General features: G+C 30.8%; 1 protein-coding gene across 3 annotated transcripts in view; it reads left to right on the plus strand.

Annotated features, from left to right (window-relative positions):
* Positions 1-15,668, plus strand: part of LOC148228374 (protein FAM13A-like) — a 63,705-nt gene extending 48,037 nt beyond the window's left edge. The window contains exons 1-5 of one of the 3 annotated variants that reach the window (XM_088200428.1): positions 2,265-2,320; positions 10,386-10,486; positions 10,619-12,163; positions 12,802-13,017; positions 13,085-15,668. In XM_088200428.1, coding sequence (XP_088056554.1) covers positions 10,745-12,163; positions 12,802-13,017; positions 13,085-13,576 — 2,127 coding nt within the window. In that variant the 5' untranslated portion in view covers positions 2,265-2,320; positions 10,386-10,486; positions 10,619-10,744 and the 3' untranslated portion in view covers positions 13,577-15,668. Of the gene's footprint in view, positions 1-2,264; positions 2,321-10,385; positions 10,487-10,618; positions 12,164-12,801; positions 13,018-13,084 lie in introns of those variants that run through there. The other 2 variants (XM_088200427.1, XM_088200429.1) reach the window with 2 other exon arrangements.
* The last annotated feature ends 3,038 nt before the right edge of the window (positions 15,669-18,706 follow it).

Raw genomic sequence — 18,706 nt, forward strand, 5'->3', positions numbered from 1 at the left:
ACAACATATGATTAAACTTTTCGGTGTTTGTTAAAGTATTCAAAATTAAATAATATATTTTTAATAGGTATTTTAAACCATTTAGAGCAATTCATGGGGTGTTCACTGTTCTGACCAACGCTCGTTGGTTCGTTTTTTATTTTATCGCGATTAGGTTGGTTGTCAAAAACGCTCGTCTGTCAAATATTGTTCGTTGACGATGTAACTAGCTCACGTTGGAGAGCTCACACACTAACTAGTTAAAGCATACATCTAGTGCAAGTATACACTAAATGTAGCGTTGTAAGCTTTAACTAAAACTCATAGTTAGTGCATACTTTATCTAGTCATTGTATAAATAATCGAAATTTAACACTTTAACTGTACCATATACATAAACATACAGTTGCTCGTAGTCTGGACAATCATTAAAATGCTGCATAGTTGTATTTAGCCGGTAAGATGAATAATAATGACTTATTGCTCTTTCGCATTTAAATTAACATAACGTTTTAAACAGAGGACTTCATACCACTGACAGGGCACTGACAATATCGATCTTCATTCGATTCGTAGCAATATAATTTTTTTAAAGTGAAGCTGGATCTTCCGAGAGTTTAACTAGCAATACCTTAAACTCTTCTCGAAACCTTTGATGATATACGTTGAATCTAGAATGTGAGAATAATCCTTGAAATATTTACAACCACAGGATTCATCAATGACGCAAAATAATAAGTTATCGGCCCGCCTATTTTTACAGTAAAAGTGTATTTCTAGTGAAAATATACTTTCACTAGTATTTTAATTAACATTTTCATCGGTAGATATGTATATATTTATACTACTTTTATCTGAAGTGAAATTATATGTTGCTCAAAACACACATAACCTCAAAGAATTAACCAAACTCAACTTGACGTGATGAAAGTTTAAAAAGTTTTTGAACTTTCATTAGGTCAAGTTTCAGTTAATTCGCTTAGTTTAGGTTCGGATTTGAACAGTTAATAGACGTTTCGCAACTGTTCAATTGAGTTCTAGCAGTATATAATTTCACTAGAGCTCAGTTAAATTATATTTTCATTAATATAAATATTTATCTACCAGTGAAAATGTATTCGGATATGATTTCAGTGAAAAATACTCATTCACTGTAGCATATAAAATACACAATTAAACTGAAACTGAAGTCTGAGATTCTGAAATAAAAACTCGATTCCGCTGCGGGGAAACGAACTCATGGCTATGAATTATTAGTTCAGCATATTAATGACTACATTTTCGCTGTTATTATTATCGAAGCCCCACGCGTAAACTTTCTCGAAGCATATATTCCAGAAGGTTCGATGACTTCTATTGCCGTACAACACTCTGGAACATATCTCAGAGAGACGTGTCGAAATGATCGAAAATGATATATGAATGATTCACGAGAGTTGCTAATTTATATTTATTTTTAATTTTTAGGGAATGTTCTAAAATATTTTAAAAGTATTAATTACTTCATCTGTTCTTTTATTTGTAATGTGACGTATTTAATAATTTTTTAATACATATGTATAAATATATAAGATCAGTTACTTAAAATATAGACGTGGCCTAAGAAAATGTATTTAAAATTATGTTATATAAAAATAACTAATTAAATATTAGCCATTGTTTTTTTGGGTTTTGTTGTTTATTTGTTTCAAAGACGCCACTGATTTATTTTATTATAATAAGATGAGTTTCAATCTTAGAGTAACATAGTTTAACATCAAATAAAGACTTTTACATAATTATAATTGATATAAAAATATTTTACTATTTCATGATTTTGTAATATCAATCAAATAATCATAAAAAGGATTGATGTTGTTTTCCATTGTACTCGAAAGTAGGTGACACATGTCTAAGATTGATTTATACAGATTTATATGTGGGAAACATCTCGAAATTTTGATCGTACCGAAATTGTTTCAGTGAATATAAATAAAATTATAACGATATCACAAATATGCGTGTTGAACCTTTATTTTATGGCATATTGGCATATAGGATATACGCTCTCTAATGATATTCGATTGGTAACACTCGATTATAGGAGACAATGGAAAATTTTCGTCGGTCACTGTTTACGATTTTCACCTTAGCGAACGACTAAGTTACGCTAATTATCGTTATGCTATTTGCTCGTGTGTCACATTGTGATGTTACACGGCGATCGAGAGCTTGCGAAAAATAATATCGTAGCTAGGCACGTAGTAAATGTAGTATATAATGGGAATCGCAGACGCGATCCGATCAGTCGAATGCTCGTCTTTGAACTTGAACGCGCGGATTCAAGGCGGTACATATTCAAGTGTGTTATTTATTTATTTTGCTAATTAATACAAAATATATAGTTAAGCAGTCGTGTAAATTAAGTGTGGTTTTGATTTTATGGTGTTTATTTTTTTTTAATTGAAACTTTTAATCTTTGGATTCCGGCGACCCTGATGTGACATTGTGTACAAAATTTGTGTCGAATAAGGCGCGTCATAATAAAACTGATTTTTTCGGTGTTGATTAAATTTTCGAGAGAGAATGTTTACGCAAACTGTGGTAAATTACGGTACGCATTCCAGAAAAGGCACTAAAAATATATCATAGAAGATTTTAATCAAAATATTTATATATTAAATCAAAATTTTATTTACGTAAAAAAATTTTTTTTTCAAGGTTTTGATACCGAAAATTTCCAGATAAAAAAATAACAGATAAAAGTACTTGCTATTTTTATTTTATTAACATATACAGGTGCTTGCTAATGTTATATAATATAATATAAAAAGCAAAAATTACAGATTAATTGTCGTTATAATAAAACTGTTCTTTTCGGTGTTGATTAAAATTTCGACAAACTGTGCAAATTACGGTATGCATTCCAGGAAAGGCACTAGAAATATATCATAGAAGATTTTAATCAAAATATATTTTAATTAAATCATACTTTTAATTTAGCAGAAAAATATATTTTCTTCAAGGTTTTGATACCGAAAATAAACAGATAAAAAAGAACAGATAAAAGTGCTTGCTAATATTATATATTATAAAAAGCAAAACTTACAGATTATTTGTTGATAAACATTTATCATCAGAAATTGACTGATTTTGGAATTTTAATTTTTCATATACTTACGGTAATATAAATTATTACATCAGAAATTTGAGCACATGCTATTTCATCATTTAAGTACATAGTTGTTATTTTAACAGAATTTAAATTATATGTTTTTCTTAATTTTTTTCTCCTCTTTATATTTGTAATTCAGACACCATAAAAATATATACATATTTCAACAAAAAAATATTATATTTATTTTATTGCTGCGCGGTTTGGTACTTTTAAAAACACCGTTAAAAATATTTTTCAGCACAAACTTAATTGCATGATTCCTATCTATACACCCTCACAATAAAAATAAAAGTCACAAATATAAAAAATAATTTATAATAATTTTAACGGTTGTATTATTTCACTTTACAAAAACACATATTGTAAATATTTTGCGCTTTTTAATAAGTAACCTTAAAAATTTCGTTAATTTATTAACTATAAAAAAACATAATCAGCAGCACATTAGTAATAATATCTGCATCGAAAATAAATGTATTTTTAAATATATTATTTTACCGATCGTACTGTTTCACCCCCACAAAAACATAGATGGTGTTTCTTCTTAATAAACGATCTTAAAAAATGCGTTAATTTAATAACTACGAAAAAATAAATATAATCAGTAGTAACAAGTTGCGTATTTTTAAATATATTATTTTAACGATCGCTCTGTTTCATCCCACAGAAACATATATTGTTTTTCACCCTTTTCAATCAACTGTCTTAAAAGTGTATTAATTGATTTACTACGCAAGCAGTGAATAGTATCAACTGTAATCGAAAATTGTTTTAATGAATATATTATTTTATCCATACAACAACATATATTGTATTTTACTCTTAATAATCTTAAATTTTGAATATTTATTGGATAATCTCAAAATAAATGTCGTTTTCTTATGTATGTATGTACGTTATGTATGCCGTGCAACGGCGCCAACACGATTTTATTGCTTTTGACGTGAATTTTTGACTTCTGAGAAGTGATAATTGTTCTTCCGATCTCCTATTGACTAAAATTCGGGTTGAATATATTTGATCAGCCTTCTTATATTAGAAGTTCATAGTAATATCGGTAAGGATAGTTAACATATTTTTAAGACATAGTGCAATATCGAAATGCAGACAAACTATGGAGCAACATGTGAGATGCGATGTCTGTCTTTACTTATTTTCCCGCTTATTTACCCCTGAGAGATTAGTTGGCTTATTTTGTATTTTGAAGTTGACCTAATGAAAGTTCTAAAACTATAATAATGGGGTTGAACAACAAATGGACGTTTCATAGACATTTTAGAGCCGCATATTAGCGCCTATCAGTTAAATTATATTTTCGCTATTAGAAATATATATCTAGTGGTGAAAATATATTTGGACTTTACTAGTGAAAATATAACTTGAACAAAATATACATATTCACGGTAACATTTATACATCGGATGTAAATAAATAATGATAAGTATGTAAATATACATATATTACTACATATAGCACCTGCCAGATCACTAGTAAAAATATATATCTACTGGTGAAATATGTTTTTACTGAAATGACATATTTTAAAAAATATTTTCGGGATAGATTCGAAACTGTTTTTTCTAGATTTTCATTTAGGAATAACCACATGAAACTAAATGTATGATTTATTTCTTTTTTTGCATTAAATCCAGCTGTGAAATTACTGATAATACAATCCATAAAAACATTACATTTATACAATTCAGCTGGTGCTGTTGTTGATTTTTCGTTATTTCTTTGCTTCTTCCTTAGTTATTCGATCTGAAAATTTATTTCGAATACCTAAATTTACTGCTAGGTACTAATTTACATTCGTTGAATATTTCCTCTCATTCAAATGGTCCTTATTCGTGTGATGTTTTTGTGTCATTTTTTGAAATTTTGGAGCAAAAATTAGTAAAAGTCTGTAATAATCAACTGCATAGTTTAGCTTTAAAGTAAAACAAAATGTACTTCTTAATTTAATTAAATGTTATATTTTAATTTAATTTATTTATTTATTTTAAATCTATTGTAACACGACAGGCCTTAGTTAGCCCAATGCATTACAACGGCGTAAACACAATCAACAACTAGTAAGTTGGTAGTGAGACATCAGACTGAAATAAGTGACACATTTTTTATTAATTATAAACATATTTTTTATTATAAATGCCATATTTCGATTTTATTTTATGTACTCATAACGATTAGGAACATCTAATAAATCCTAATCTGTGATGTTCAATCGAAATTATAACTTTATGATATTTATTAATTTTGATCTCCCAGATAAGATAGAAATTGAAAAACACTAAGGCTCATATGGGATTCGAAACTATGTAGGTTCTTTTAGGTATTAGTCACTGACTATTTTACTGATTATAAACGTTTTGAACGACTCACATGAGGATAATATTTAGAAGTTCATTTATTATTTAATTCATTATTAGCCCTTAGAGATATGTGTTTTCTGAATCAAAGTTAAACTATACTGCTCTTTGTGGTTTAACTAATATTATTATGATTTAAAATACTGATATCTTGTTGAGTAAGATATTAATATTTTTATCTATATTTGTGGATATTTATTGACAAAAAAATATTAAAATAAGAGGTCTACGTCATGTGATATTGTCAATATTTTTTTCCCAATATTTGAATATTTTTCAGTTAAATGTCCGTTTGCGTGCATCTAAATATTTCTCGTGCAAAACACTCAACGCATTATGAATATTATAATATACCTATTACCGAAAAATAATATGTAAGTTTAACGCTCGTTTGCCGCGGGGTTGAAATTATTCGGTAGCGTGTTTTCGCACACCAATTACCCAATAGTGCTTTCCGTATAATTGGAAGATAAATTCGCGTTTGGGACAGCTGTTGTCAAATTTATGGGGCAATTTTTGGCGACATTGACAGATCGATAGTTTGATTCAGCGGACGCACGTGTAGTTTATAGATATATAAGGCTTAATTCATGAATCAAGACAAATTTTATATTGCATGGTGATGATTCAAACATGACTGAAGAATACTATTATACAACCATTTAAATTATACAAATGCATCAATTAGTTATTACTAAGTTAATTACAGCATAATTGTCTTTTGTCTGATAAACTTATTCGTAAAAAAAACTAACCGCAATGTGCTGTTTTTACAACCATAATGAATAATGTATGTAATAATCTATTATTATTTATACAGCTGAAAACGTAAATTTTGCATTTTTTGTAATATCACAAACATTTTATTAATTTGACACAATTTTGTCGTAGTTTCAAGTGTGGAAATTTTTGTACTTTTGCCAAGTGTTCCTAGCAGTACAAAACTTGCGTTTTTGTTTGGAATTAACGAGCGATAGTTGTTAGTAATAAAATTCATTCCACAACGATAATTTTATATGTATATTAATTTGACAAACGCGAGAGCTTTCGTCTTGTGCGGTGCCGAGCACGGTTACTTTTTTACATAACGCGTTCTTCTTCGTGCTTCGTACCTGGCCAATAAGTAATTCTGTAAGTTTCGAATAATTCTAGTGATTGTGAATACTTGGATATGTATTAATTTTAATAAATATCGATCGTATTCGTTGCCAAAATGCTTATTCATACGTGTGAATCAGTACTTTAAAATTATAATAGTATTGTGGTGCATTTGATACGGTTTTTGCATCTGTAAATAATTTGCCAAAATTATTTTGATTCATATGATTCATCAACGGCAAAGAATTGATATGAGATTATTTTTGGTACTGCTATTTTGAATTTGTTTATAGTTTAATTGTGATGCATCAATAGCTTAAAATAAGCTTTATTTCATTTTTGCTGTGGCGTCATTGCTGCTTTAGTAACAATGGTATTTGATTAAAATATGTTGATAAAAAAATTCTATTAAACTAATATTAAACCACTTTCTTGTATCGGATGCCATTTTTTTAAATAATATTTTTGGTTTAGATTGGTTAGTTTTTTTTTTAAATAAATGTAAGAATCTATTGTAAGAGTACTTTTACGATGAAGAAATTCAATTAAAAATAAATCTAATGACCCTAAACCAAAAAATACTAATAAAAAAATGGCCCTCTAATACCGGAAGTGTCGATGTTAGTATTAATTAATAAAGTTTCATATATTTATTACATAATAAAAATATAATGTAAAATTACATAATTTAATTTAAAATGTGTTTATATTACTCTAAATATTTATGCTAACTGCTCAAAATCTGTCTAATCGATTATGACACGTGATAATAATATTGTTGAACTTTATAAAATCAGACAGTATGTTAATATATTACATTTTAATTATTATATAAAGATTTATGTTCTAAAATCAAATAAAATTAATCACATTTAAAACCAATTAACACATATAAATATGTACTTTCCGGTGCACGCGTTTATTTGTATATATGCAAAGTTTCTAATTATATAAACACACTTTGTGCAATTATGAGTATATAAATACGTGTTTTTACTAAGTGACGTAGTCTTCAGTCCTCATTGAAGGTCGGGTTGAACTCTTGGGATTCCGGTGTCAGATTTGCTAGATTTATTAGGCTGCTTTTTCGGGCTTTTAAGTCGTCATTCAAGTGGTAGTAGTTCTGTGTCAAATTATGTATAAAGTGTACTCTTGGAAGTGACTTCAGTACTTCAGTGCTTATATACCTCTTAAAATTTGGGGAAATTGGCTAATACGACGATTCAGGGCGGAAATAGATTATTTGTTATTTTTCAATAAATAGATATTTGCGCCTTATTATCAAAAAATAATTGGCAATTATGTAATTTCTATAGAATGCGGAATTTGTATATGACACCGACTGTATCCTTTGTTTAAGTAATTTTTACAAGCACTTTCACACTTTTCAATGGATATGAACCGAAAAATTGTTTTAAAAAAAATCAAAAATAAATAAATTTTGTAAGCTTTTACAAGTCATTGCGACAATCACAGGTGATATGTCAAAAAGTATCAGCTAGTAACAGTGGTATAGTGTAATGACGAATCATATATGAACCTTTGTGTTTTTTTAATTTCTATCGTGCCTGGGAGATGGAAATCAGTAATTATTTTACAATTATGATTCCATAATGGTTTTTTAGATTTTCACAATCTTACTGGATGAATGTCGTGATGATTGAACCAAATCGAGCATATTAGGTGACCGGAATGTCAATTGCATTAATTTAAATAATATATTTTTTTAAATAATTACTTTATAATTTAAAAAATACTGTTTCAGTTAGCTTTGTTGGATTAGGAAGCATCACATTTAGGGATGAATACAGAACCTTCTTATAATAAATGTCATGTTATAATCAGATGTGTGTTATTCGAATAGGTTTAGTTAACAAAATCGGTTGACTGTGTCGAAATAGTTCAGTAGACTCCTGTTTTAAATATTAAATATTTACGACAAATAAGCATAGATAAATTAAACCATAACATCGCAGTACAAAAAAGCTTCTTCCTCGTCTCCCGATTTTAACCGATGAGCGTCGCGAAACGAAAATTCTCGTCTTCCGCTTACAAAATGTTTTACAAACTTTGATAATAACAGTTTTAAATTATTATATTTAAAATAAAATCATGACACATACTAGTATTTAAAAAAATTGATTTTAATTTTGGATATATCTTAATTTGATGCTAATATAATATGTACATATAATGTTTAATATTGATACTAACTAACTTGCTATTTTGAATTGTTTTATATTATATTATGAGTCTTTTTAATTACGCTGTAACTTAGCAATAGCTCAAGGAAGCTAAAAATTGTCTGAAGCTAAACGTTATCAATAAATGCAAAACATATTTTTTGCTTTTGTGTCTATATTTATAATACAGGTCTTTCGTTATCTATTCATAGCTTATTATTTATTCTTTTTGTTTTATTCACAAGACCCGTTTGTTCAGCCATTGTTTACATTTTGCACAATGCATTATCTCAACGTTATCATATTAGTCGCACGTTATCATATAGCAATAAAATTGCAATGTTATTTCGATAATAAAATATGCGTTCTTCGATTCGACCGAATGTGTATTTTTTGTAGCGTGCGCGTATAAACATTGGAGTATTTATAAACCAAAACAGACCACGCCCGTAAAAATAAAATTGTTTTGACAAACGAATGGATTTAGATTTTGGCGAGCGCGGGATTTAGGCGTCTGGAATGTATCTAATTTTACGTCGTAGTGTCACCTCTGTCTCATAAAAGTCCAAAAAATAGTTTTTATTTCTCAAATAAGAAAAAATGTGTGTTTAAGCCCCGTTTGTGATATAGTATCGTTCTCATACCGTGACGCTGCAGGTGCGTATGGGGCTTTACAGTAGTGTCCGTGAATGTTTGTAAAAGTTCAACAATAATATTTGATCACCTGTTGCCGTCGTCCGAACGCGAAATTTGCATCTGTTCAAATGATAATTTAGCCATGATTTATTATAATTTAGCGCGAGCGTCGCAGGTAAATATTTGCGTCGATAGCGACTATACGACATGTCAATTTCGCTGATGTAACGGGCGATTCGCATGACAACATTAATACGCATTAAGTCGAGTCCTTGTCGATTTGTTCAATTTTGTCGCGACATTTACTTATGATTTTTGATATTTATCTCTCCAAGTAAATAAAGTCTTGGACATGGTACATTATTGCGTCCTGCGAGTCTTAAGAATGCCAATGCAGTTTTAATAATTTAAATTAAAAAAGCGTATATAAATTACAATGGTTGTAATAGGGATTTTCATATCTAATTGATGACAGTACATACTATATCTAGCTTGTACTTTTTATTTTACTGTACCCAGCATTGTCCAATGACTTAGAATATTGTAAATAATAATTTCATATTCCTGTGTAACCAAAAAAGATGAAACATGAATAAGTAATATGTGTTTTATACATTTCTTATTATCATAGAAACAAATATATATATGGTCCTGTTTTTGGATATTTGAATAGATATTAAAAAGTTCCGTACTTATAATTGACATGACGTTATGAATTGAAAATAGTTGGCATAGAAAATTCAGACATAATCAGTTATGCATATTTCATGACACTTACCGTATGAGATTTGAGTTTTACATTTATAATGAAAAATAGTTAGATAGATTATTTTTTACTATGTTACTATCGGACATAAATATCATGCTATTAATTACCTTGCATAAATGTAACGTTTGGAAGTGGTCGGTTTTGATTTAAAACAGTTTTTTTATTTTATTTTGTTTTATGTTATCCGGTAGATATGCTAAGAGAGAAGCTTGCGGACTGCCGCCGTTAAGCCACGAAGGGTTAATATATAAGCAAGATTGTGAGGCGATCAAGATACCGAGCTTTGATAGAGGTAACAGAGATGTGATGTTGTTTATCGTCCGCCGTTCGGTGGAACGTCATTTAGTTCGCGTTTCATGCCCATCTATCGTTTCCGCTTTCGGATCGACCGAATCGAGTGACGGTGTGTTCGTTTTGTTTTCAGTGTGGCGCGGCGGACGAGGAGTGCTCGTCGGATTCGGGAAGAGGGAGCAGAGGTCTACTGGCCGGCGCGAGCTACGTCCGAGGAGTGAAGGAGAGCGTTGTCAGTCTAGCGCGCTCCTGTGAGTGCATGGAAGGTGGCCAAGAGTGCCTGCGGCTTCAGCCGCCTGCCGTCATGATTGCCAACCGCGAGGCTTTCCCGTCGCTATTGGCGCCCTCGGACCTCGTCTACAACCTAGCCGATGAGAAATTCCTCCCCGAGCTGGCCGAGACGGTCACGCGAAAGCGCAAAGAGCGTCTAGACTCGGGCTCCTCGTCCGTCCAAGAGCGGAAAGTCATACGCTCCAACAGCGAGGAGCGCACCGTCGAAAATCGTCAAGAGGCGGACGGTGCCGAAACTAAGCTTCTCGATCACATATCTGCTTCGCCTGACGATGAACCACCGGTCATCGACGATCAATATGAATCTTTTTACAAGAGTGACAGTGCTGATAAACATTCGCACGCATTCGAGCAAAGCGTCGACAGCGAACGCTCCTCCAAAGAATTCTTATGCTTCAGGCAAAAGTACAGCAAAAACGACAGCTCTCCGTCGCGATCACGCATTCACGAGTATATCTTGTTCCCTAAAAGGATATCGCCAAACCGAGATCCTAATGCAATCGGCGGAGGCTTCCGTGGCTTTCGCGAGAATTTCGCCTCAGACGAGAGGGATCACGAGCGAGCTCGCTGCAGCGAAAGGCGCTCTCGCACCCTAGCTCCCAGAACACGACGGGGACCACGCCGTCAATCTAAACAAAAACCTGACGATCGAGATTCTACCAAAGAAAACGATTCTGAGAGATCAATTCGGAGCAGTTCCAAAAAGAGCGAATCGTCGACGTCTTCCAATGTGCTAAAAGAGAATTCGTCGATTCAACGCTCTTCCGAATGTCCGAATCCCGATGAAGATGGAGCTCAGAGTCCTCTTGTGCGATCCGTTTCGCCGACCAAGAAGACACCGATGATTGATCTGACCATGCTCCATGAGCAACTCGGACAGAACGAACCCGTTCCCAGCGTTCCTACAAAGCTAATGGGATTCCCGTGGGATCCGGAAACGTCTCGCGCTTTAGACGCAGAACCGGTGAGAGACGAATACGTCACCGGCTACGACAACAAAGACATTTCTAACATTCGCGATCAAAGGAGGACTCTGCCGGACAAATGTGACGATAAAACTGTGGAAATAGCCGGTGCTTATGTATCTGTAGAGCCCGACGAGAGATTGAACAAGATCGCCAAAAAACTACAATTTTTAAAAAAGAAAATCGCTAAATGCGAAGCCGAGTTTGAGGCAGCTCATGGCTTCAGAGCATCTCAAGCTGATAAAATGGGCGACGAAGTCTTGAGAAAGCTGTATGCAGATGTAAGACGCTTAAAGATTGAGAAGAAATCTATAAAGGCGGGTCCTGGAGAATCACTTTCGAGACCGGTACCAACTCAAACCGTATCTGGAGAATCTTTGAAGAACAAACCGATGACGGAAATCATGACTGAAATTGAGAAGGTATTATTAATAATTTTATTAATTTATTTAGCTAATATAGATAGTTCTATATATAATACACTAAACAAATTTAATCAAAACGTAAACAGATTATAAAAAAGACTTTAATATTATAATTTATTTCTTAATACACAAAGGTGTTTCTGTATTCCATTGAGGAAACCCACTACATTTTTATTTATGCGGATTATCCTAGGAAAATTATTATACAAATTCACACCTCCATACATTATTCCCCTGGCGGTACTCATTTTCTTATACTTAACTATCCTTCTAGTATTAATTCTATGTACATCTTTATTTCTTATTAAATAGTAAAATACTCTGACAACTTATTCTTTTTTAACTTATACGTATATACATACTAAAACCTTCATCTTCAATATTTCTTGAACATCCAACCATTCCAATCTATCAATCGTACTTATACAACTAGAAAATCTATTTTTATTTAAAACTACTCTCATTGCCCTATTTTGTGATTTTTGCAACTAATCTAATTTATTAAACATACATAATATTGTTGCACAATAATTGTAGTGGGGAAATATAGATACTATTGTAGATTTTTTTTGTGTTTATACTTAACATATTTTAATTTGTATTCTGGTTATTTTAATAAAAAACTTTTTTAACAGAGATTAGACTCAAAGCGTGTAACGCACAGCAGACCTGATAAACTGGACGATTGCACCTATGAGCAGTTGGCTGAAGAAAAGACTGCCGTTCAACGAGCTCTTTTATGGTTAGAGGGAGCTCGCGGACGTCCCAGTGCAAAAGAGGACCGAGATGCTGCTCGGCCGCTGTATGACAGATATAGAGCGGTGAAGCGACTCGTCGCTCGTTACGAAGCTGTAAGTATCAATACGGTATGCGGTCTCGAAAGATTGTGTAGTTTTATTGAAAATATTTTATTTTTAGATAAGAGCTAATTCAAGTGTAGGCGAACTGGCTACTATTATGGAACACGAAACTATGTTGTTTACAAATGATAGCCCTTTGGAGTCTCCGGAAGCCAATGACAAGCCGAGCCAAAGTGACAGTGCCCCTTCTACTGCTGACGTGTCCGAAAAGAAGGACAGTGAAGAACCTACTTCTTCGTCGGCTAAGTCCACAGCCAGCGACGACACTAACGCCATCGCAGAAGACTCCGAGAAGATATCAAACGAGAATCTTCATTGCTTACCTCTCAAAGATTTGAACATACTTTTGATCGAAACGAAAAACTTAAAAACTGCTCTGCGGAGAAATATAAAATTGTCCGAATCAGAGTTTGAAGTACAAAATAGTAGAAAAATGTTGAAAGACGAAAGGCAGACATTGTTGCCATCGTACGCGAAATACAAAGAAACCAAAGCCAGGTTGAGGCTACTTAACGCTTTAGTCAGTAAGCAGAAGAAGGCATACGGATGAGTTGCAAGATTAAACATTGGTGTGAAACAACTATACGGAATCGATGCTCGATGTCAGTTTGCAGAAACGGGATTGAAAGCTTTATGCTCCAAGAAAGTTGATGAGGTCTGTTGAGCAAAAATTTAAAAGCAGTGTTATTTTGTAAACCATATCGCTTTATATTCAACGTTTTCATAAGATATGGAAACTAATCTAAATATATTTATTAAAATACATACATACGTAAGATATATTCAGATGCGTAATGAATACGTATATGTATATATTTTATGTGTATCAAATACACTGCCTTCATATTCTTAGAGTTGTTGATCGGCATACCATATTGATGCCCAGTTTATTTTTGCAAAACAACAGGTTTCAAATTATTACTGGCGAACAATGAAAGCTTCTATGGAATGTTTATTGATAGTATTAAAACTGACAAATAGTGTTTTTTTAAACTGTATCATATTATGAAGTTAATATAAGGTGTTTTATATGTGCCACAAAACAATGATTTTTGGAGACTTTGTCCGTAATTCGCAATCTCATACATGTAAAGGTTAAATGTAATTTAAGTTTTTATACTTTAAAAAATGCATGTTGTAAAAATGTTTAATTATTATAATTTGTGTCTGCAGTGAGTCGATATGAATATAAATACTGATATCACAATGACAGTAGTAGACTTCACAGGTATGAATTAGTAATATTATCAGTGCCAGTATTTAGATTAGGTTTATGTTTTAAAAATGATTGTGCCATCATGGGTTTAACTATGTTGCTTCGATTAGAGTTAAATTGTTGATATTTTTGTAATTCACTTTAATTGTAACTTACATAAGTGCTTGATGATTATTTTAAATTGTGCAATAAATAACTTTTGATGTATTTGTCGATGTTGTGTATATAGTTTTTCTAAGTATATTATTTGAAGTTCCTTTCGACATTTATTACACAAAAGCGATGTTTTAGTTGATTTAAATATATGATTCCACTTTAGCACGATCCTGCAGATGAGGATTGCTCTGTGTCAAATTTCTTATCATTTTATGTTGAAGAGTTGTGTGTAAAATGCACATATCATTATTTAAAAATATAAATATTTATACATAAACATATATATGGATAATATTTCTCTCGCCTCGCGATTGAAAGGTCTCATATTATAAACATTCAAAGAATGCTTTATTTAAGTAATGTCATTCGATGAATGCAATATTGGATTTGATAGACTGGGTTGAAAAGTATTTTTGGTTGACTGTAAAACTCTGTATGATTCAAAAGGTAAGACTGAACATAAATAAACTATTTGTATATTTTCGCTTGTGCTTAACATTATTTTTATTCGAAAATTAAATATTTATTTAAAATATTTTTTTATACTTTGTGTCTAATATTCATTATCGATTTATAAGATATATTATTTATATAAAAGTGCGGTGTTATTTAGATCTTGATATGTGTACCTTTATATATACATGATATATTGAGCTTAAATGATTGTATAATTGCATTGTAAGCTTGTTTTATGCGACTTGTTTAAAGTGGAATGGAAATGTTTTATTTCGTGTTGTATCGTAGTTTATGACAAGTCGTCTGTGATATGTGCAAACGTACAATATGTGAAGGATATATCTCTGGCTCGGATTGTTTACATAGTTCTTTTCATTATGATTATGTATATTGAACTTTATGTAGATATTATTTTATAAAAAAAATCATTGTAGATTTTTTTATATGGGATTTTACTTATTGAGGCTAAGGAGTACAAATGAAATTATTAAATTAAAAATTTTTAACACATTATTAAGAATTACATAATTTTGTATGTTTACTTACATACAAACTATATATTGAAAATGTTTATACATATATATATGATAATCATTTAACTGTGTTGAGGCATTTCTTTAATTTGTAATTACCTTTCTTTGTGTTGTCTAATATTGTATTTCTTTTGTGTTGTTTAATAATATTCGTTTGTTTACCATTTTAATAAAATATTTGTGTTATTTAAAAGTATTTATGTTGAATTGTATTAACATACAATACATATTCAATGTGCTATCATAGAAATGTTAAAATAAATAATATCTTGGTTATAAAAGTGTTTCTATTTGTACGAGTAAAATGTAATTTATTTATTTAAAATATTTTTTGCCCTTAAGTTTACAGTTTACAGTTTAACCCAATAAGGGCTTATATACAATTCATAGTATTCAATTTAAAAAAAAATTAAAACAATATCTGAAATAGCTTGTCATATCTTAGTAACAAAGAGCTGGATGGTACAGTTGGCGAGAATTGTGGTTCTGACGTAGAGATTTGATTACACTGCATTGACGGATTGTCGACTCTGTTCCTAAGCAACTTTATGGCATAGATGCTACGTCGAGAAGACAAGGATAATAAGTTATAAAGGAACTACATTCATAACATGATGCCATTGTTTCATTCAGGTGAGTCCCCGTTTTCCGAGGTCTATCTTGTCGTCTAATGTATGAAGTAGTGGTGGATTGGTCGATTTTAAAAGGACATCAGGAAAATTCCTTTGGGTTGGTAGATCCCAAATAATTATTTTCTTATTTGTTTATAAATATATATATTACCTTACATTTTTTGCATTTATTTTGCAGCTGCAACAAATCTTTTTGACAATACAACAAGTATGTTTATGTGGGGGTTTCAACAACAGTTTTAGAATTAAGTAAACGACAATGTCTTGGCCTAACGCAATTACCACAAAAACTCCTAAAGCCATTTTCTTCATAAGCTTCAAAATTGTTTGAATTATCTTTTGCAATTATCGGACGGTCGCCTAACCAGCTTTCACAAAATGAAATGATTTGCGATAGTCTCTTAATTATTCTTATGATCATAGACCAATCGATGATTAATACCTGAAAGACCCTGGTTTGAATCTAGTATGGACCATAGAGTCAGAGAGATCGGAATTAGTGTTTAATATGTAAGTATAATTCTGATTTATTATCACAAATAAGGTTTTTTTATATTTTCTATATCTTACTGTTTCAGATGAATATCGTGATGAATAATTTAAATAAAATTGAGCTAGGTCGTACATAAGTGATATCTATTGATTGTAAGCGGTAATAAAAAATATGTTACTGTTTACAGTTTGGTGTCCTCACTACTTACTTAGTAGTTGTTGATTGTGTTTACCTTGTTGTAACGCATTAGGCTAACGATTTACAATAAATATAAAAATCTCCTATTCGTCAAAGTTTTCTCAAAGAACGTGACACTCGGTTACATCACTGACATTCACTCGACAAATCACTGACAAGATTCACCAATCAGTTTTTCTGGTGTCTGACTACAAATCCCTAAATTTATTTTAAAAAATACCTGGTTTTGGGTGATTAATTAGCGATTTCTTTTATCACTAGTAGAACTTTCTACCTATTAAGATTATAGAGATCAACGGATGAACCTGGTGTCACTTACCAATTATACATTCGATTTGATGAAACGTATCAATTGACTTGTTCAACTAATGTTTCATCTTTCTTATTATTAGTCATTGTTACTACATATCTACATTTGATAGTGATTAGGTGGGATTTTATATAACAACACAAACAGAAAAATAAAATGAAACCAGTCGCTTAATTTCAACAAAATTTATTCTTATATTGCCTTACAGAACATTTTTCTTTTGTATATTAACGAAATTGCTTTCGATAAATATCTAATCAACACTATTTCATAGTAATTAATACACATTTTACATACACATCTCAGCTATTATTATAATTTCTAAGTTTTAATATTTCTAATTGCAGGATATGTAGAAACACCTAATGGCAGTCAGGAGAGGTTTGAACTATTATTCCACATAATGCATAGCATAACATAATATATAAAATAATGGAATGATAATAATCAAGGGTAAACTTCACAGATATATTATTGTAATACTAATAATATAATAAATATCTCGTCTATCGCTATTTGGTTTAAGGAATTCTACAATACAATGGAAATTAAATTGAGTATTGACTACAATCGTATGATCCAATTTAACATCATATTAAACTAACCCCAATCACATTACAATATAAATTTAATATTACTGGGTAACTTATATTTATTGTACAATAGCAATAATTTCAAACTAAATCTATGGGAGTCACATTGAGAATTTATGCAATTGATTCTAAATTGTCAAATTTAACCATGTAAATTTTCAGCTGTAATATATCAGTCGTCCCAAAAGAATTTTTAAATATAACCGACTGTAAATATAGATTTAACTTAATACATTTTTGTGCGTAGCTTCTCTGAGAGTTGTTTTTAAAATATATAGAAAAATCATGACTAGAACTTTGATAAGACTGATACGTCAATCAAAAATGTATATGTATATATAAATATATATATGTGTGTGTGTGTGTATGTATATACATATATATGTATACATATATTTTATATATATATATATATATATCGATACAATAAAAACATACCTCATAACGTGTAAATCTAATTACAACAATTTTATATTAATCAATACGAGTAAAATGCTTACCGACTAACACAAATTGTGTCAAATACACCATCGTCACAATTTCCAATCAATCATTGATCATTCATAAATATTAAGGACACTATCACAGTATAGTAAAGGTGAGTTTTATAGTCTACCAATTAAATACAGTCAGTAAATGCTTATAGATGACATTTTATTTTGCAAAAGTTAATATTCAGTGCTTTTCAATAAGGTTGTACCTTATATATGTATATATATAAAACAAAGTTATTTTTTTACAAAGCTTCAAAATACATGAAAGCATTTACATTTCAAGCCTGTATAAATTACAGCAGCATATTGAATCAAAACAATCGGAAGGTATAACGCATACTTAGATATATATATATATATATAATATTTAAGAAATAGGACAAGTGATAGTCACGGCGAAAGATCACAGACGGTAGAATCACATTCTTTAAAATGCAAATAGCGTTAGGTTAAACACTACTTATGTTTTTTATTTATTTAATTAATTCATCAGAGATATAAAAATATTTTGAACTGGGAAAGGTACGAGGCAAAATATGCTTCATTTTATTAAGTATGGTATAAATTATTTGCAAATTTCAATTCCAGTGTTTTCAGTA

This window comes from Plectrocnemia conspersa, unplaced genomic scaffold (assembly GCF_051122295.1).
Source record: "Plectrocnemia conspersa isolate PC_06_02 unplaced genomic scaffold, ASM5112229v1 ptg000012l, whole genome shotgun sequence".
Classification (NCBI taxonomy): domain Eukaryota; kingdom Metazoa; phylum Arthropoda; class Insecta; order Trichoptera; family Polycentropodidae; genus Plectrocnemia; species Plectrocnemia conspersa.